Source organism: Podarcis bocagei (genome assembly GCF_964188305.1).
Source record: "Podarcis bocagei genome assembly, chromosome: 7".
Taxonomy (NCBI): Eukaryota; Metazoa; Chordata; class Lepidosauria; order Squamata; family Lacertidae; genus Podarcis; species Podarcis bocagei.
Genome location: NC_138132.1, coordinates 54,981,097 through 55,003,361, shown reverse-complemented (window position 1 = coordinate 55,003,361; position 22,265 = coordinate 54,981,097). Strand labels below are relative to the sequence as shown.

At 42.6% G+C, this 22,265-nt stretch overlaps 1 protein-coding gene across 11 annotated transcripts in view; it reads right to left on the bottom strand.

Annotated features, from left to right (window-relative positions):
- The window catches only part of FTO (FTO alpha-ketoglutarate dependent dioxygenase), a 274,213-nt gene that overhangs the window by 176,094 nt on the left and 75,854 nt on the right, over window positions 1-22,265 (bottom strand). For 8 of the 11 annotated variants that reach the window (XM_081201190.1, XM_081201196.1, XM_081201195.1 and 5 more), the window contains exon 7: window positions 22,030-22,149. The exons of 2 other annotated variants lie outside the window; for them this stretch is intronic. In XM_081201190.1, the coding sequence (XP_081057316.1) occupies window positions 22,030-22,149 (120 nt within the window). Of the gene's footprint in view, window positions 1-18,108; window positions 18,259-22,029; window positions 22,150-22,265 lie in introns of those variants that run through there. One more of the 11 variants, XM_081201200.1, reaches the window with a different exon arrangement.

The following is a 22,265-nucleotide window of genomic DNA, read 5'->3' as shown; positions in this document are numbered from 1 at the left end:
TAGCCCAGGTGATGTAGCTTCATTTATTGGACTACCACACACACAGTGAAAATAGATCACCAATTCCTGAACTGTCTCAGTTTATATACCACTTTACTACAATAGTCCCTAAATGGTTTACAAAGATACAATACAATATATATATAGGAATCAGTGAAAACTATAAATTCAAACATCAAGTAAAATGCCTGCTGGAATAAAAAAAGTATTCAGCAGGTACCAGAAGTTCAGGTGCAAGGGGGTTTGTCTGACCCTAGCCAGAAGGCAGTCCCATAAAATTGGTCCCACAATACCAAATGCATGGTTCCTGGTGGATACAAGCCAATGTGGGCCCACTAACACGGACTCCCCTAAAACCTCAGTGATCGGGTAGGGATACAAGGGAATAGGTGGTCCTTGAGATATCCTGGGCCCAAATTGTTAATGCATTGTAAAGTGATGCAAGAATCTTGAGCTAGGCTGCTAATGTACAGTGGTACCTCGGGTTACAGACGCTTCAGGTTACAGACTCCACTAACCCAGAAATAGTAGCTCGGGTTAAGAACTTTGCTTCAGGATGAGAACAGAAATCACATGGCGGCGATGCGACAGCAGTGGGAGGCCTCATTAGCTAAACTGGTACCTCAGGTTAAGAACAGTTTCAGGTTAAGAACAGACCTCCAGAACGAATTAAGTTCTTAACCCAAGGTACCACTGTATAAGCACCAAGCGCAAGCTATTGAGCACTGCAGTTATGAATTGGCGATAGTCTGTCCCCATCAACAGTTGAGCCGCGGCATTATGCACCAGCTGCAGCCTCTGGGCCAGGCCCAAGAGTAGCCCCACATAGAGTGCCTTACAATAACAGGGTCTTGAAGGTATACATGTATAGGTGCAGAGCTCCTGGTGAAACCCTGGTCCAGCTAGCCCCCACTCCCACACAGAGGAACTCTATACATGTAGACCAATATGTATTCAGAGCCACTTCTGACAAGCGGAATATGGGGGTGTAGCTGCTGGGGTTAGAGCTAGCCTTGTGCATTTTTTCAGTGTGTGGGGTGGGGTATTCAGACCTCCCAGCCCAAGTATCTTCAAGAGGTTGAGGAAGGGAAAAGATTGTGTGACACAGGACAAAAACATCCATTGTTTTCCCCTACCCTGTGTCTCTTCTGTGGCAGAGCCCTGGAAGGGGGGGGGGGGAATATCATAGGAAACAAACAGAACTTCTAAGCAAACAACAAAAGATATTGGCTACATTTCTCAAACCCGCCATTCGCCTGCCCGTTTGATCCTCCCACAGTCAGCTGAACCTACTGATACTCCTACAGAAATGAGAAGCAGTCATGGGAAGCTATTGGAAAGCGGCATTTTCCTTGGGGAGGTAGCACAACAAAAGGAAAGTTTGTATCTGCCACGTGGACTTACAATTGGTCTTAAAATGAACAAACCAATGCACTATCATTTCGCTTTGTGAAAAGTGATACTTCCAACTTCTTCTCCCTCCCTCTCTTTTTCCCCCCAGGAAGAAAGGAAGCCGTGTATAAACAGAACAAAGAAAAGAGGCAACACAAGTGAAGCCACTCATAATAAATATTACAGTGAAAGTTTTGCTCATCAAACTAAGATTAAAAACATATTCTAATCTCCGGAGCCACCTCGCTTTGATGTATGCTGAAACAGAAAGCGTATGTATTTTGTAAGATTTACAGCATCCCCAGTGGGAATCGTTTCACGTTTCACTCCCCCCCCCTTTCTCTATTTGAGATTAAGAATATATTAGGTGAATTCAATCTCCTGATGTTTATTGTGTCAGATTGAGAATTTACTCAAAGGACAGGATTCAGAATTTCTTTGCACTCAGCTATACCGGCAATATCAGGCTCAGAAGTTGGTTTTTCTTCCCAGGAACAAAGATTTTAAGTATATGGGGAGGGCCATGTGGTGTGTGGATCTGGAACACAATGACAACCAAGTCCTCTTTAAAGAGAGATAATGGTGGAGAGTTTAAGATGGCCATATTATAGAACAGATGCATTGAACTTTCCACAATTTTTTTATTATTATTATTTCAAAAGTCTAAAAATGAGTATTTATCTGCTTTTAAGAATAGAGATTGGTTAAAAAAAATCAAGGAATGAAAGGAGGACTTCAGAATCACAGTCATCAATGGAGCAGAAGTTCTCCATGAATATGGATCCATTCCTAGAACTGCTGGCCTGAACACCAGGAGGGCACCAGGTTGGCAAAGGCTGCCTACTTGGTGTAGGAAACTGAAACAGCTGTACATCACACACTGCTTCCCTGTTTACCCTTCTCTGCTTCCTTCTACTTTCTCCATTGTTTCCTCTCTGCCATATTTTAGACTCATACTCCATGCATCACACTGATGGTTCTATAGCAGGGGTGGGGACCTCAATCCTAGGGTCCAAATGCGGTCTTCCAAGGCCTTTCTATGTGGTCCTTTGGTTCCTCACCAGGTCTTACCCTCAACGAGTGTTTTTGCTGGCTTGAATGTGTCCCTGAACTGTGACAATGCATCTTGCTTGTATAGATGGGTGTGTGGATGGGGGCATGTCCCCATATGGAAACCTCTGGCTTTTACATGGCTGGAATGTAACCTACTGTACAAATGCATCTGGCCCCACCCATCACAGGCATGCCCACATGGGAATGTGACCCTAGCAAAGTTTCAAGGTAGGAGTTTCATGGTGCTAAAAAGGTCATTCCATCAGGACAGGCATTCCCGCTTGCACGTGCAGCAATTTCTCACCTCTGGGGGTTCTTCCCAACCCTCGAGAGTGGATTGGGAGGAGGCAGAAGTGGGGAAGGAGAGGGGGGAGTCCTGTTGCACTAGCAGGAGTCCTTGCAATGGCTTCCAGCAGCGCACCAGGTTATCTGAATCCAGCCCAGGTGACAAGAGAATAAGGAATACCTCCAATCTCTGTAACAGAGAGAGCAGCCACCGCTGCCCAGAACACATGTCCACATCCCAAGTACTGATTAAGGTTGCAATCCTAACCCCACTTACTTGGGCATCAGCAGGGTCTGCTTCTGACTAGGCATGGTTAGAACTGCAGTCTAAATGATCCATTGTGCTTTTCTGTGGTTTGGGGAATGTCCTCCTTCTTACCTCTCCTTCCCTAGGCTTCTTGAGAGGAAACAATAGAAGCACAGATCACTCCTTTAAGAGCACAAGTGAAACTAATGATATATGATGGAAGGTTAGCAGGAAAAGAAGGAAAGGTGTGTGTGTGTGTGTGTGTGTGTGTGTGTGTAAGTGTGTAACAACAGAAAGAATGTCTCGTATTTGTATAAGAGAACTACAGCTAACCACAAGCCAACGGTTGACTGGCAGACGGCAGTAAAACAACCTTAAACAGAAAGTCATGCTGAAAGCCACAATGCCATATGCAAGGATATGCCTTAAACACAGCTAGGTATAACAAAAGGTGGTGGTTGGGAAGCATTTCTGCTTTCTGTCCTGCAAAGTGAGGCTAATTGTCTGATGTGCCTCAACACTTTCTGTCAAGACTGCTAACTGTATGGTTTTTCCTCTGCTTTGCAGAGACAAATAACAAACACACACACACACACACACACACACACACGGGGTGGGGGAGAGACAGGATATAATGCACAAGCATAGCAACAGGCCAGAAAAGCTACTGAGAGACGGATGAGCTCTGTGAAGCTTTCCTTGGAGTGGCCCAGGAATTTCCCCAGATTCCCAGGGTGGAAAAATTGAGAAAATAATAATAATAATAATAATAATAATAATAATAATAATAATAATAATAATTTAAAAAAATAAAAAAATTCTGGAGTCAATCTGCACATTTTGGAAAACTGTTGGTGTGGGCAGCGAGTCATCTCAGCTCTGCTTTATCCACCTATCTGGCTACATCTGGTGCCAATTCTTAACAACGCATCATAGAATATGAAAGATACAGCAACTTCCAAATCAGAAAGGGAAATGCTTAGCCTAAAGAACCTCAAAAGTCAACATAGCCAAACAGGAACACACATTGAACACCTAAAAGGGGGGAGGCAGATCTTTAACCACCATCATCACCATGCTGTTGAGCCAAATTGGGTGTTAATTGCCATAGGATTAACACTCTTTGCATCATAAATAACATAACCAGTCATCAGGAAATCGTAACACCTCATATAAGCAAGACTCCAGCACTGCTTAATGGCACAAACAGTGGGAGATACTAGGAAGAGAAACTCTTTAACATATTGTGCCAGTTTGAAAGGACTGAATCTTAAGAATAAGACATTAGGAAGGATGGTTTAATATTTAAATGCATGCACATTTTCTCTAGCTTTAACTTCTTTTCCAAGCTTATGCTTTATTCAGAAATGCTCAGTACCTATGAAACTTGGGATGAAAGACAGTTGCAGAAATTATCCAGCTACATCCAGATTATATTTAAATCCATTATCTTTCCATGTACCTTAAAGCTAGATTCCTGCCTCTCAGAGACTAAAACAATAAGGTTTATGGTATTTAGACAAAAAATACCTCCTTTCTTTAGTCCAACCTGGACATGTGGGGTACGATATACAAATAACTGAAGCAGAAATATTTGTACTTCTGACCTGTTTTGACTTGCTGACTTGGAGAGTTCACACAGGAGCTATTGAAAAAGGCTCTATGTGACCCATGGGGAGCCTATTGTGACTGTAGCAGCTACCAGTTCCAACAGCTTCTACAGGCACTTTTGGAGAGCCCCCTTCCGACTTTCTCTCAGCATCACCCACCTACTAAATTACACAAGACATCCCACTGTGAAAAGGAACAAGGGTAGGAAGAGAGAGAAAATACATTTTTGTATTTTGCTTCTACTTTTTATCTGTAAAAATTCCTTTCCTACTCCTCGCTCCCAATAATTTAAATACAACATATTGTTGATTTCTAACCTTAAACATGGATCCATTTCCCCAGCTCCCAGTGCCCAAGGCTGATCTAACTAAGGAGATGCTAAGGATAACCGGTGCACATCATATGTTCAGCTCTTTTGGAATGCACCCCTATTGCTTTCAATGAAATGCATGCTCAGATGTACCTGTGTTTTCTGAAGTCAAAACTATCCTTTCCGAACCATGCATCATCCTTTAAACTTCAGAGCAGTCTCACTTGCACTAGGTGAGCTTGGAAAATGTGTGCTCCCTCCAAGCCCAATTCCCACCATCCCCAGCAGGCTGAAGGGCAGCAAACAAGAGGCCAGTTGCTTCCCTTAGGTCTAATTGCAAGCCCTAGCTAGCTGAGAAGTGGTGGACGAATGCTGCACTTTCCACTGGCAACATCCCAGAGGCAAACTGACATTTTATGGGTGCTATTTGCTGATTTTATTCTTATAGATTGCATACCCCTTGAGATACATATGTATACATACATATACCAGTATATGTGTTTATGTGCATATGTGTATGTGTGTGTTTGTGTGTGTACATATGGACTATAGATACATCAGTAAATACACACAGGGGCAATGTGTATGCAAAGCCTTCAGCAACTTTTTCTCTTTCTCATAACATCAGGACAGACTTTTCCAACCTGGTGCCCTCTAAATGTTTTGGGCTATACAACTCCAACGCATTGGCTATCGGCTATGCTGTTGGTTGGGCTCATACAGCTGGGAAGACTGCATAGGACCTCAGTGTCACCAAAGGAAATAGATGGGCAATAGATTCAAGACAGACAAAAGAGAGTGCTTTATGCAATTAACCTATGGAACTCACTGCTGCAAGGTGAAGTGAGGGTCGCTAGCTTAGGTGGCTTTAAAGGAGGATAGCACAGATCAATGGCAGAAGGTCTAGCCATGCTATTTTCGGTAACAAAATCAGGATGTCACAATAGCTGACATGGGTTTCTGGGCTTCCTGGAGGCCTCTAAATGGCCCTGGTGGGCAGCAGAATGCTGGACTAGATAGAACTTTGGTCTGATCCAGCAGAACTCTTCTAATGTCGGACAAACACTGGCGAGACCTGGGTTCGAAACCCCCACTCTGTTGTGAAGCTCATTGGATGGTTTTGGGCCAGTCACTTTCACTCTCTGCGTGTCATATATCTTATAGGATCATTGTGACAATAAAAGGGGTGCAATTGAAGACAAATAATTGCACAACCACCACCAAGTTTTTCCTGCACTGTACTCTCTGGCTGAAGCCTGGAATTAGGCTGAAGTCAGGGCCATCAACCCCCTTACAGCCATTGGCCGGAGTTGGGCGTGTGACCCGCAGTGACTCTCTATAAAAGCTTGCTCACTTTTCTGTCCTGTAAGTAGACCTGCTCTGGCTGAATATAGACTGCCTTCCCCTGCCTTTAACTGCATCTCACCCTCAACTAACGTGAGGGCTGGGGCATCAAGGAGGAAGCCAGGAACTCAGGAAGCCAGCACTTAGGAGCAGAGGGCAATCCAGAGGGCAGAGGGTAATCCAGAAGCAGAGGGCAATCCAGAAGGCAGGAGCAGAGAACAAGACAAGAAGCAGAAGCAAAGTGCAAGACCAGGAACACAAGACGCACCAGAAGTCCAGGAGACCTTGCCTCTCAGCCAATATTTCCCTGAGACAGGAAGTTCACCTACAGAACCTCCTGCACCCGGGAGAAACCAACAGCCAGCCTGGACTCATTCGATCTGGGAGGTTGCCTGCTCTTGATGGGGTTACGATGCCACTGAAGGAGCAGGTTTGTAGTTTGGGGGTACTCCTGGATCCTTTGCTGTCACTTGAGGCTCAGGTGGCCTCAGTGGCCCAGAGTGCCTTCCATCCGCTTCGGTTGGTGGCCCCGTTACGCCCTTATCTGGACAGGTATAGCCTAACTACTGTTGTCTATGCTCTGGTAACCTCAAGGTTAGATTACTGCAATGTGTTTATACATAGAGCTGCCTCTGAAGACGGTTCGGAAACTTCAGCCGGTACAGCATTCAGCAGCCAGGTTGCTCACCAGAGCAAGACAGTTTGAGCATATTACACCGATCCTGGTCCAACTGCACTGGCTACCAATTAGTTTCCGGGCCCAATTCAAAGCGCTGGTTTTGAACTATAAACCCTTAAATGGCTCAGGACCACAATACCTCAAGGACCGCCTCTTCCCCTATGAACCCACCAGGACCCTGAGATCATCTTCTGAGGCCCTTCTTTATGTGCCTCCTCCTTGAGAGGTCAGGAGGGTGGCAACACGAGAGCAGGCCTTCTCTGCATTGGCTCCCCATCTGTGGAACACTCTCTTCAGGGAAGTTCGCCTGCCACCTTCACTATACACCTTTAGGCACCAGGCAAAAACGTTCCTTTTTAACCAGGCCTTTGCCTGACCTGATCTACATCCTATACCCTTTTTAAAATGATGGCTCTTTTGGGGGGGGGTTATTGGGTTGCTGTTTGTATTTTGATTTCATGTATGTGATCCTTTGTGCGAAACACCCTGAGACCTTTGGGTATAGTGCAGTATAAAAATATAAATAAATAAGGAAGATTCTTTACTGAGACTCTACAGTGGCACAACTCGCCACAGGGGCAGTGGTCAGCTGTTCCTAAAACTGGGTCTAAAAATGTGTGACACAGTCCCTAACAATGAAATAAGGAAGGCAAAGGGTGAGGAACCCTTTTCAGCCCAAGGGACGCATTTCCCCTGTAGGCAGTCTTCTGGGAAGTACATGTGAGTGGTTGGTACGGCCAGAGGCAATAGTGCATCTTACCTTTCTCTGACAATCTATATTCCAGCCACACGAAAGCCAGAGGTTTCTACACAGACACACTTCTCCATCCAAGCAAACAAGAGGCATTATGAGAGTTCAACAACTCACTCCAGCCAGGGAAAAAGCATGGGGCGAGGGGGCTATGGAGTAAGGCCAGTGAGGGGTGTGGCCTGGGGAGGGTCCCAAGGATCTGCTAGAGGGGCCTTGAGGGTTAAATTCAGAATACAGATGGAGAGTTTCCCACCCCTGCCTTAGCCTCCTTCTATGGGACTTCATCAAGGAACAGGAAAATAAAGAGGGTGGCTACCCCCAGGTTTGTTGGTTAGTTTTTTAAAAATAAAATATATTCTTTAATATTTAATTGTTTAAAATCCTGCAATTAAATCACAGCAAAGACAGCCCAAGAAAATGAGGAGGGGGGAGATGTTTGCTTAACTCCAGTTTTTAAAGTAGCAGAGAAAAAGAGACAGAGAGCGTGTGGAGACAAAAAAAGAAAAAGAAAAGAGTGTACGAATGTATAATCCCAATGGAATAAACTGACTCTTGCTAGACAAGCTGAAAGCTGATTAAAATATTTCTCATCCTTTGGGTATGCAACAGCTTTTGATGATGGAGAGTGTATTAATATTCAGGCGAGCCGCTTGTCAACACTTCAGACAGGTCCCAAGAAAGAATCTGAAATTGACCAGGTTTTCTCACAGTGCCAGAAATCTTTATGAGACACACAGCAGCACCCTTGCACCGGCAGAAGCAAAGATAAGCATTCCGGCTTGCCTTTTAGACCTTTTTTCACACACACACACACACACACACACACACACACACACACACACACACAGCGCTATTTATTTTAAAAGGTACCAAATAGTGCTTTTCTTTTCCATTCTGACTTTGCACGTGCAAAGGTTTAAGAGAGACATTTCAGCTGTGTTAAACGGGGAAAGAAGAAAGGCATTTTGATTTTGGCCGACATCAATGATCCTGTTATTGCCTACTCAGTTTAAGCCCAACTGCCCAAGCTGCTTCCAGACACATAGGCTCCAAAGTTAATATCGGAGAGAGAAATCTCTTAACAATAATTGCTGGAAGAAGCTGAGCTGAGATGGCAAGGGCTGGTCCCTCTTTCTGCTTAACTGCTTCCTTGGCTGCACCTTTGGAAGGAAGGCAAACAAAATGCCTACTGGCTGGGGCTTCAACAGGGAGGGCAAAATATCAGGATGCACCAGCTTCTCAGTTTCTGCATGGCCAAAGAGACACAGGAAACACAAAGCACAGCAAAAATGCCTCTACGAATCATTCTGTGGCCAAATATTTATTACAGCTGTGGTCTTCCCATAGGCATCAGGCTGGCCACTGTGACAAGAGTGATTCTTAATTAGTTAAATTTGGTTTGTTTTTATTAAACTCAATTATTGGAGTTCTCTCCCCACTCCTGTTAAACTATGGGTTCACTCCACCCCTACTGCCCATACAACCAAAGCTGAAATTAATTTCTGAGTTACAGGATCTTAAAAAAAAAGTTAGGTAAGTTGCAGAGCACTAAAAGTAAAAGTTGATTGAATTTTCACATTGCTACTAGCATCCAGACTTGAAAATGAAAGTAACGTCAAAGTTAATATTGGAAGAAGAGTCTCCCAGCTGTCCGAATTTTTCAAACTCTAACAAGGCTGCACTGCAACCAGCCTCCTGTGTATTTCACCGGGGTTGTTCTCTTTCACAGTGCAAATATGTCTGTTTATATTTTCACTCCGAGTTTAATCTTATACTACTCTATATGTTTGGTAGTGTTGGTGGAGAGCTAAGTGGAGGAGGGGGAGTATATAGACCAACACACTGCATGATCTCTAGACTTCGGTCAACAGTCATAAAGAGAAGACTCTCTCAAAATGCCTAACCTTGGATGAATCCATAAAGAAGTTGATGGGGCAGGTGAGAAGCAGAGGGTGGCTGAAGGAGAGCATCTGTAGATCAAGGATTCTTAAACTGTGTGCTGGAACATACTACAAAGGCCAAATATCTATCGAAAAACCAAGCCACTGTTTTGGATGTATGAATAGCTACAATGCCCATCACAGATGGAAGGTCCATGTAGAACAGTGTTTCTCAACCTGTGGGTCCCCAGATGTTGTTGGACTACAACTCCCATCATTCCTAGCCAGCATGACCAGTGGTCAGGGATGAAGGGAGTTGTAGTCCAACAACATCTGGGGACCCACAGCTTGAGAACCGCTGATGTAGAACTTCCCACACACAGAACGGTTTTTAGGGGAAGGACCATAGCTTAGGGATGGAGCATATGCAGAACGTCCTGAGGTGCAATTCCTGGCATCTCCAGGTAGGACTGGGAAACAGCCAAGTCTGACACACTAGGGAGATGCTGCTGCCAATCAGTAGGAAACACTGAGTTAGATGGACCAATGGTCTGACTCAATATAGGGCTGCTTCTTATGTTCCTAGGAGTGTGGTATTATCCCTCGGGTGTGGGGGGAGTGAAGAGCTATGCTGTGCTGACAAGCACAGAGAAATCCCAGGTGCATCATCAAAGACTTAAGTTCCAACCCTTGAGTCCAAAACGAGCGAGCAAAAGTGGCCAACTGAGATATCATGAAGCTACTTTAACAGAACTTGCTTATAGTTGTAAAGATGATAATGCCTGCCCTGGAGCTCACCACGAAGACATACGTATATGCAACTTCCCCACTGTTAAAAAGAGTGAATTTTGAATTTTGCCTCCAGTTTAGTGCTTAAAAAAAATAATCAAAAACTTTTGGCTTGCATTTTGAGTAGCAACTGGGTAGCGACAAAAGTGTGTGTGTGTGTGTGTGTGTGTGTGTGTGTGTGTGTGTGTGTGTGTATACAGTGGTACCTTGGGTTAAGAACTTTATTTGTTCCGGAGGTCCATTCTTAACCTGAAACTGTTCTTAACCTGAAGCACCACTTTAGCTAATGGGGCCTCCCACTGCCACTGTGCCACCAGAGCACGATTTCCGTTCTCATCCTGAAGCAAAGTTCTTAACCCAAGGTACTATTTCTGGGTTAGTGGAGTCTGTAACCTGAAGCATCTGTAACCTGAAGCATCTGTAACCCAAGGTACCACTGTATACACATTCTATAATTTGCCTTTTTTGCCACCACACTCACCAGTTTCCAAGTAGTGGCAATGCAGTTCTTCCCAGTGACCACTGGCTGGCAATTGCCCTTTCTATTTCTCACAATCCCTCCCCTACTCTGCAATGACATGTTGCTGCCACTGGTACAATGGGGTTTGGAACGCTGTGCTTGCAGAGAAACTTAACACAGCATTCCAGAGTAGCTGGAGGCCACTTTACTAGAGACGCAAGGCAGTGATACAGACTGTAAACAACAGTATTACAATTTTTTAAAAAATGCCAAGCACCTCAATACGAGCTGGTTAGCAGATACGGAAGGCTGGTCTGAATAATACAGGTTTTAGAAGACTTTTAAAAACAAGCAGCGGTGGCTCCTGCCAAAACACTATTGGCAAGGAGTTCCACAGGGCAGGCTTGGTTGCAGCATGAAAGGCCTGGTGCCTGGTAATAGGCCAAAGTAACCTCAGGGTCAGGGCCCCCCCCATCAGAGGACCTTGGCGATCAAGAAGCATGCATGTTGTTGGGCGTTTACTATTCCTTGTGCAGAGATCACACAGTGTTGCAGTTGTTGTTGTTGTTGTTGTTGTTGTTTCAGATGCGGGGGTGCGGTGCTGATCAATTCCAGCTCAAGAAACAGGCAGCGCTGCACACAGATGTAGATCTCCGCACATCCACAGAAGGGTTAAAAAAGAAAGAAAGCAAGTGCTATCCACTGGTTTGCTCTGATGTTCCTGTAGATATTGTCACTGGATGTATCCTCGGTAGAATTCTATTCAACACCTCTGTCTTTAAGTACAAAGCTGTAGGCTGTAGCAGCTTTAGGAAACATAAGTATCCCCTTTTTTTTACTGCACAGTATCTGTGTGTGAAATTCTCTAAAGGGGTTTAAGTATTTACCCTGAACACTATCAGACAGTTTCTAAAAAATTTCCTTATCCTATTGCAAAAAGAAAAAAGAAGGAGGAAAAAAACCACTTCAAAGAGAATCATAAACACAGCCCTTTGTGCTTTGAGCACACATTTTGTTTTGGAAGCTTAGCTTTGAATTCGCTCAGAATTGTAAATATATCTATATGAGGGAGATGTGGAAGACAACTATTTTATTAAAAAATAATAGTCATTCAGCAACTGGAGAGTGCTGAATTTTCTTCCACACTTATGGAGATTGACAACGCCGCAGCCTCAGCCATAAACATATTTATTAGGAAGTAAGCCCTGCTGAAATCAATTGGGCTTGTTCTTGCCGAAACGTATTTCAAATTGCACTCCCAGGTAGGAGAGGAGAGAGAAAAAAATGTCGTGTCCTCAGTTTAACTTTTCAATTAAGGTTCTTTAAAAAAAAAGATTACTGCCTCCCTCATATGCATAGAGTTTAGCTTTATGTTCAGTCATTTAATTCTACACTCCTCAGAATTTGAAATAAGCAAATTATTAAGTTATTCCTGCCAAAAATGTGAACCTATAAGGAACTTGGACATTATGGATTAGGTTTACTATATAATTCTAATCACATCCATTTGACAATAAGTGACACTGCAGTCACCCATACTAACTTTAAGTACATGCGGTGTTGGCGTACCAGGTCACTTTCTAACAGTACAATCCTAACCATATCTACTCAGAAGTAAGTCCTATTGAATTAATAGGCTTACTCCCAGCTAAGTGGGGTTAGGATTGCAGCCTAAACTGTTAGACAGGTGGAAACTGGCTACACCTTGTCCTCTCCAGCACGGCAATTGGAAGTTACAATAAGAACACTAAATTATAAAAAGCTGCAATTGTTATTGTTGATGTGGCTGTCAAGCCAATTTAACAACACCCAGCAATTACATGTTACTTAGGTGGCCTAAAGCTCTGCATACATGACTGTTAAAAAAAAGCTGAGTAAATGAACTTTGCTTAATTAGTACAAATTTCTTTCACTAAAAGCTATTCATCAACAAGGATCAGGGAAAAGTTCACATTTCTAGTAAATTAGTGCCCTACTGCTGTGGTTATTTTATAAAACAGAATTGGCTTTTGCAAAATAATAATAAAATTGATTGTTGTTGTTGTTATCATCATCATCATCATCATCTTGCTTTTTCAAAATTTGGAGATGTGTGCACTGGAGCTCTAAGCTGCTTCTAGGCTTGCAAAGCTTTAACAAAGACAGTTTTATTTTGACAAAAGTGCCTCCTAATCATACAAAAGCTCTGATGTTTCTTAAATGTTTGAAACGACCACACAAAAAGAAAAATCTTGCATCCAGAAGAATTGGACTAAAGGTGAAGAACCACACTTATAACTGGGCAGCTGTCCTTAGCAGTAAAGAGTGGGATGTTCACTTCTAACTATGGACACTCATATTTATCGGTTCTTCCAAACACCAAGCTCGGAGGAATGGTACCTTTCAACACCCCTCAAAGGGCTCCTTAGACTGACTCTTGGTGTTGGTATGCAAACGGGGAAGTCAAAAATGCAGTTTTAAATGCTCTAGCTAGTATCAGGTTTTTTAATCACTTGAGAGCTTATACAAGGAGGTGCTTTTACAGTGACATGTCAGCCTACCTTAGTCTAAACCATATCAAATTTGTTTCTCGTTAGCCAAGCAAACTATTTGCATACACAGACAATAAACTACATGGTGGGGACGGACCCACATTAAACCAAGAGGGCCAGTTCAGTTCTGTCAAATATTTGCTGGGAGACAAAATTCCATGGGTTTCATTGATGGTGGTCAAATTTCTATCAGTGTCAGCAAGAATAAGGAGGCAATTAACCTCCTTATAGAGTTAGAAGGATTATTTCCAAGGGCTTACCTGAGGTTATTTGCTATTTTGCATATAACCAAGCTGCTGTTATACATTTTTGTACTGAATATTTTAGTTTAAGTAATGATGGTGATGAATTTATTTAGTCGCCTTGTGCCAAAGCCCCTGGGATGTACAATAAGAATAACCAGTATAGCAGTTGCTTTGGTAGCACATATACTAAAAACGCTCAGTATGCACAACAAACAACAAACGTACAAACCAACCACCACAACCAGACATAACTATAAAGCTACAGAGTTCGCATCCCTGCAGACACAAAATCTTTTCTTTTTGTAAAGATTTAGTATTTGCTCCCCCCCCTCCAATATTTTAACCTCTTCTCTCTTTCTACATTAGTGTCTCTTTAGTCACTATTAACAGAGGTCTGGCTCAGGGATGAGTTCCCAACAGAAACAGACTCTCTCGAACACCCACACTCATCTCCCTAGAAATCACACTTTCTCACTTTGGGCTTAATTTTTTTATTCGTATAAAACACCCGAAGCTCAGGCCATTTCTACCCTTCTTCCTCACTGCCTCTTCCCCCACACAGGTAGGTAGCCGTGTTGGTCTGCCATAGTCAAAATAAAAAATAAAAAATAAAATAAAAAAGAAGAAGTGTGCATGCACACGAAAGCTCATACCAAGAACTAACTTAGTTGGTCTTTAAGGTGCTACTGGAAGGAATTTTTTTATCTTCCCCCACAGTTCATTTTGATGGGCCACCAAATACTCCCATGCGCTCTTAAATGCTTGTACCGCAAAGGGCAAGAGAGGATCCTGACCCTGAAGGACGAATTGCCAGATGCCCCCTACTGCCGCCCAAAGCACAGAGCCAGCTCCACCATTCTTGATGTGCCCAGAAATCACCCCTTTGCAGACCGACCTCCCCTCCCCTCCCTTCTTCAGAGGACCTAGGCTGTATACACACAATACATTTGAAGCAAATGGCTTACCCCAAAGAATCCTGGGAAGCCAGGGCCCTCCTCATAGAGCTAAAATACCCAGCACCCTTAACCAGAGTTCCCAGGATTCTTTGGGGGAAGTGATGTGTTTTAAGTGTATGGTGTACAGTGGTACCTCGGGTTACAGACGCTTCAGGTTCCAGACTCCGCTAACCCAGAAATATTACCTCAGGTTAAGAACTTTGCTTCAGTATGAGAACAAAAATTGTTCTCCAGCAGTGCAACAGCAGCAGGAGGCCCCATTAGCTAAAGTGGTGCTTCAGGTTAAGAACAGTTTCAGGTTAAGAACAGACCTCCAGAACGAATTAAGCACTTAACCCGAGGTACCACTGTGTATGGGTTCAGCCTTGGTACTGGCCAATGCCATCTTATTTCCCCTCTGTCTTCCCTTGACTCACGGCAAAAGAGGCGTGCTCTTCTTCAACACAATGCATTATTTAATCCCACCCAGCCATAGTAACCAGCAAAGTCAAGCCGGCACCACAGGTTGCTCTCTCATAACCAGAGGCACATTCAGCCCTTCCCACTCGCCGTTTCCTTCTCTCTTAAACTTCTTTACTCGCACCTCCCACAACCCCTTCAAAAGAGAATATACTTTGATTTTTAAAAAATAGAATAAACAGAAATGAGTTGAACACTGCTCCAGCGAAACTGACAAGGCTTTCCTGCACATTTGTCCGTTTCACTGGTAAGAAGAAAGGAAGGAAACAGCAACAAGCGAGCACATAAAATGTGGGATGATGCACAACAACCAACCATTCCTTCATGCCAGCTGGGACAAGAGCACTACATCAGGTCACTCCAGGAAGCTTTGTGGTAATACCACGATGGAAACGATAAAGCTGCAACATATTGACCAAAACAGAGGAACCATTTCAGGTGGTGATTAATGCCTGCTTTTTCCAAACAGTTCAGAAGTGCGGGTGCTGACACACTATAAGATCAATTTTAGTTTATCGTTAATTTTAACTATTTTTGATTGTTTCAAATTGTTGGGTTTAACTAGATTTTTAAATGAGAATTTGATGGTTTTATTCTTTTTGTGAACCAAACTCGAGTGGGGTGTTGTTGTATTTTACAGCCAAGCAGTATATAAATTTCATGAAATAAATAAACTATTAACTGTATTTATTTATTACATTTATCTCTCATCCTTCCTCTCAAATGAGTCTCAACATAGCATGAAGCCAAGCTGCTATATTATTAGAGGAAGCTACATTGTGTATTAATAGTTGAATAGGGGGCTAAGTTTGCATTTTCCTCTCCACTCAGCACAGTCTTACATAGAAAGCAAAACATTTATTTATATCCTGGGAGATTATTGTTTAGCCAAACCTTTGTATATCTTTCTAAACATCAGGAGCACAGTCCGCATACCAAATTTCTCCAGAAATGGTTGGGATTAATTGGAGCTTAGCCCTACCTAGCATAATGAAAAATTGTTGAGATTTTGATACTGCAAGAAAACAGATCCGTTTTAATAATAATTCTTTACGCAGTGGAGTGAATGAAGGTCATCAAGGCCAACTGCATTCTAAATACACAACTCTATTGTTAAACGGACTGTCAAATGAAGGAGGGGAAGCTTCATACAATGCGACATGATTTGCATTTTAAAAAACACATATGAAATGGAATGTTAAAAAAAAAGGAATCTGCAGAAATGTGTCATTCAACGGTAAATTATTTTTTAAAAAACAAGTTTACTCCACAATCAAAATACATTATTTTTGCATCATTTTATCTTGCATTAAGGAAGAAGGAAACGGTTGAGATTCTTCTTGGATTGTTTTTTCCCCTCTCTCATTACCCCCCCTTTACATCTTTCCTCGTTCCCTCATCTTCAACGCAAACGTTAAAACATTTTTATGGGTAAAATAAATGTCAGTTTTGCGAGGTTTTGCATGAGACCAGACCCTGGGAGACAAATTGTCTGTGCGCTGAATCTCAGAACAGCTTCGGCAAGAGCTCCCTGGCATCACATGAGATTTCAGCCTTTCAGAACAGACTCTACCCAGAAAGCAAAGCTTCTACAAGCCCTTTCAAATGGTAACTCTGCCTTTGAATTCGCAGAGAACTTTATCTTGATGTTGAGCATGATAACGTGCTAATCTTGGGCAACTAAAATTAAATATATAGATATACACACAAATACGTGAATTGCTTTCATATAGTTAAACGGGTGGGTTGGGGGAAACAGAAAAGAAATAGAGGACACACAAACTTTAAACTGGTTTGCCTTTCAATGTTCATAAATTCATGCAGTAATAAGCAGGGGGAGGGGATGGAGAGAGAAGGGAAGGTGGGAGAGAATGTGGTTTTATCAGAATGTCATTCAAATGAAAGGTTTAACATTTACATCACAAGAGTGAGCTGTGAGGGGAAACTATCCTTAGGGGAAGAATGCCAAGAACAAACACTAGAAGATACACACACACTAATACACAGAGAGACAGTAATGTCACACACACACACACACACACACATGAAGACATCCATGAGCTACAGACCCAGCGATGTAAACTTTTTGTAATATGTTTCTGTTAGAATACTCGGGAAATTATTGTTAACATGAATGAATTAACATTCCAAGATTTATTTATTTTTCAAAAATCTACAAAAGAAGCAATTCTCAAGAGTATCTCCCATTAGAAAAGATCAAAGGCATAAATATAAAAATGAACGACAAAAGTTGTTCACCTCAAACAAGAGAAGGAATTAATTTTGCTTTAATGGTTTTGTTTTTCCTGTTAGTCACAGATTTCGGAGAAAAGCAGAAATGGTTTGCATATATGGGAGGGGAGGACGCTAAAATATACATTCCTCCCCCCCCAACCCCAACCCCCCAAAATAGCTTGTTTTGTCTTTATAATTTAAACAAATGCATTATCTTTATGTGAAACATCCAGAGGTTTTGCTTTTGTTGTTTTAAATTAGCTTAATTTTACAGAAACCAGATCTGTCGCAACACGCTGCACTTTTTAAAAATGTTAAATTGCTGTTGAATTTGTTAGCCCACAATTGATTTCCTGTATTATGGAATCTTAGAGATTATGGTTAACTTGAAGAAACAGGGGTAAATTTTGATACTTATACCGACATGTAGCTGCATTATTATTATTATTATTTCCCAAACGGACTTGTTGGAAGCCTACCTGAACACTAGCTCAACAGTGCCCCCTGCTGCCCAACAGCTAGTGTTTTTAAGAGTTTGGGACACGGGATAGGTATGAAAGGAATACGACCAACTTGGGGAGGGGTGAGTTGAAAGAGAGTAAATCTGAATCCCAACCATAATAAGCACCCAAATTTACTTAGAGACCCAACAAAAACAACAGACATTACCTATTAACATTCTCTTCTGTCTCCCTCAATAGCTCAAATTAATTGTGATTAATGTGTTAGGAGTCATAAACATTAAAGCCATTCTTTTTAAGATTTAAATTAGAAGCAGCTTCTGTCTTGGCCTCCAAAAAAGCCTTGCAAGCTTGCTGATAAATATCGTCCCAAGTCCCGTTGAAAGGAGATACACTTGACAGCGGCGTGTTTCTAATTAGAGACACATGGAGACGTCACACCAATTGCAGACAACTCAGCCCTTGAGAATTCTCCGGGTTTGCAGGTTTTTTCCATGTCCTCAACACGCAGCGGAGATAAAGTAGCAACGGAACCATCTTGATTTCTGACTTGCTAAGCGACGCAGCTAACTAGGGGGAGAAGGCTATGACTGTAGCACCAACAAAGACAAAACAAAAACAAAAACCCCAAGGGTAGTCAAGAGTGAAAAGGGAAACCGCTTAGATCAGAGTTTTTCAAGTTCCAGACAGCTGCAGGACTACCCACACCCTAATTTCAAATTTGGCAGACGTTCTTATTAGACTCAAAAACTGAATTGAATGCAACAGTAAACTATGGATTAACATTATGAGGATGAGACACACACACCGACCGGCTTGTGTGCACTTCCCGCTCCTTCTCCTCCAGCGTGGTCGTAAGGAGAACAGAAGCTTCTGATCTGATCTGATATGTGGACTAAAGAACATGGGAAGCATGGGGAGCAGGGAGCCTAGGCTCTTCAAATGTGCTAAAATACAGTTTAGCTTTACATCTCAACCAGCTCAAAGAGGACCAGTCACTTTGCAAATGGGTAAGAGTAAGAATTACTGACACACACATGCCTTCTGATGAAGGGAAGAGGCAAAGCCCTGAAGACTAAATCACGCACAGAAGGCAGATCCCTGTGCGACATCACAGCATCAGCCCTGATTCAATCCCACATACAGATGTGGCAGAATGACCTAGCCACAGCAAAGGCCCTTTGAATAGGGACATATTTTCCTACCATGAGTTGGTATGATGGACACCTGAGGGTGGCATGGGTAGCCAGGTGGCATGTTGGGTTTCAGATAGCACCAAGCATGAAGGTGAAAGACTTCTGGGAGAAGATTTATAATGAATTGAAATATACGTTTATTAAGAAACCAGAGGCCTTCCTTCTTGGAATAATAGGTCTGGAATTGCCCAAGAAAGAGGTTAGATTGTTTTTGTATGCCACAACTGCTGCAAGGATTTTGGTAGCCAAGAATTGGAAAACACAAGAAGTGCCAACAGTGGAGGAATGGCAGATGAAGGTGATGGACTTTGGGGAGCTAGCCGACCTGACCGGAAGAGTCCGCGACCAGAAGGAGGAGGAGTATCAAGAAGAATGGATGAAATTTAAAGAATATTTAGTTAAATAGGAAAGATAATTTAAATAGAAATACTTGCAAATACCAGATTGGCTTAGGATTTAAATATGTGATTTTATATAATAATATGTTTAAAATTTATATGAAAAGTAAGAAAGAAGTTAGCTGACTAAGTAAATTTTATGAGAAATTAGTCTTGGAAAACTGTTACAATGATATACATTGAAATTCAGCCGGGGGGGTTGAGGAAGTCACCTAACAATATTAATAATAGTGGGATAATTACAGTCAGGATTTATGTGTGTTTGTTTGTTTATAAATTTGGAAAATCAATAAAAATTTTGAAAAAACAAAACAAAACAGATAGCACCAAGCATGGTCTGGAGCTCAAGCGGGGACTTTTCCCCATCTCTTGGGCCAACTAATCCTCTCAGGCTCCACCCACTTTCTGAAAAGTGAAGAGCCTTAAAGGTCCATGAGCCTAGCACTCTGTCAACAAGGACCCACACGCCCCATATGAACTGATCCAGACTCTGCAATCATCATCTGAAGCCCTACTCCACATGAGGTCCAAAGGGTGGTGACGTGAGAATGGGCCTTTTCAATGGTGGCTCCCCATTTGTGGAATACCTTACCCAGGGAGGCTTGCCTGGCACCATCATTACGTATCTTTAGGCACCAGACAAAAACATTCTTTTTTTGCCAGGCTTTTGACTTTTAAAGATCTGTGGTCTCCTATACTGGGTGGGAAGTTCTAATCTCCCTGTTAAAAATATGGATGTGTTTTAGATTTTTCTATGCTTTATTTTATTATGGGTTTAATGTATATTATTTATTTAATGTTAAAAGTTTGCTTTGGGTTGCATAGTACCTACAGGACCGCCTCTCCTTGTATGCCCCGCGGATGACCTTAAGGTCTATAAATAACAATACTTTGGAGGTCCTGAGCCTCAAGGAGGTTAGATTGGTTTCAACTAGGGCCAGGGCCTTTTCAGCCCTGGCCCCGACATGGTGGAACGCTCTGTCACAAGAGACTAGGGCATCTTTGACATCTTTCCGCAGGGCCTGCAAGACGAAGCTGTTCAGCTTAGACTCACTCTGACCCCTTATATGGGATTTGGTATATAAATTTTCTCTTGGTTTTTTTGCTGGCCTATGTAGGATCATAGCTGGCTCGGGTGAATACCTGATGTTTCCTCCCTTTATGGTCTTGATTTATGGGCTACTACTAAAATGAGGCTGCATTTTAAGCTGTATTTTAAGCCGTATTTTAATTAACTGTTTGTTTGTTGTTGTTATTGTTTCTGTTTCTTTTTCTATTATGTTTTATTGTAATTCATATTTGGTGTTAGCTGCCCTGAGCCCGGCCCTGGCCGGGGAGGGCGGGGTATAAATAAAAAGTTGTTGTTGTTGTTAAAGTTTAATAAATAAAATGAGCTCCCACTACTCCAACCAGTCCTCCCCAAGAAGAACCCATAAGGTGATGTGGGGTCACATGTCAGCACCATGGATAGCTCTGAGTGCACAACTTTCTCTGGCAAAAGCTGGGGCCAGACTGGATCCTTGCGTGTCCCTCTTCCACCTTTCAACTTCTAAGTCCCTGACCGAGATTTCACTCTCCTCTTGAGTTTTTTCCTCCTGCTCTCTGGGACTTCTCACCTGGTACCTCCCCTGCATCACTGGGTAGGTGGTGCCAATTGGGTGGGTTTAACCAAAAGGGCCAAGCAAGAGGCATGGAGGGCATCCTCCACTGTGTGCAGGGTGGCGCTGGGCTCAAAACAGGGCCTTCATTATTCAGATCATCACGTTTTATGCTGCATGGGAGGAACTCACAGCACAGTTTGAGAATTACTAAGGTTTCCTAAGACATGATTATATTAAGCACTAACCATTAACAAAATTAGTTTCCTTCTTTATAGGTATATTCAATGGTTGTCTTAAAACTAAAAGAGGGGAAAGAAGAAAAAGAATAAAGGAGGAGGAGGAGGAGGAGAAGGAGACACAGAAATAGTACCATCAATACACATTTACAAAGTGCAAGGTTTCTGCCCCGATAGTTTTGCAATCTATAATCTGACACAGGGGAAACAAAGGAAAGGAGGTAAGAGGAGCAAGGCTGGTATCTTAACTGGACAATCATATGCACCTAGTCCACCAGCATTACCTCCACTGTATCCAAACCATATCCAACTCAGGAGGTGAAGCAGGGAGGGAAGCAGAAAAAGTGTGGTGGGTAAAACTATCTATATTTTCCCTTGCTCCCTCCCATTAGACTCAGTGACACGGAATTACTTAAGCCTGCCATAGGTTTCCAATGCGGCTGTGGTTTAGGAATTAGCATTGATCTGCTCTACCCCCGTGCACCCTTGCTTCACTCAAATTTTCAAATATTTAAATAGGGAAAGTATGTGCATTATTTCAGTGCCAGGTGTTTTGGGTTAGTTACAACAGGGAATGGAGAACAGGGCGGTGGAGACAAAGTCTTCTGGGGAAAGTTGGGTTAAGAAGACAAGGAAGAGGAGTAGAAAAGAGAACCCATACCTTGTTAAGTAGCTGCAACTCTTTCACCTGTAGACTGGCAACAAAAGGGCAAAACAGCATCCCCGAGGTGCAGGATTAGTCCAGGGCCAACTAGTTTCCCTTTCAAAATAAGCTTAATCAACTGAAGCCTAATTGTCTTAAAATGGAGCTGGGAGCTTTAAGGTGCCATCAACTCACCAACCCACAGCAATTGGGAAAACTAGGTGCAGAATATGGTTAGGAGGCATGATGCCAAAAACTGGTACATACCATGAGCTCCAGCTTCCTCCAAAATTCATCCAGAGCAGCCATTGGTTTGTCCCACCAGTCAGTGCACTTCCTATAACGTTTACCCTGGAACCAAAATTGTCGGAGCCATTCAAACTCAACCTGCAACAAAGACAACATGGGCTTTTTCCCCCTCAAAATTTTCCCAAGTGGACCTTTTCTGCCTATGCAGAAAAACAGAGGAGAATCAACTGTATAGGAGTAAACAAATGTTTACA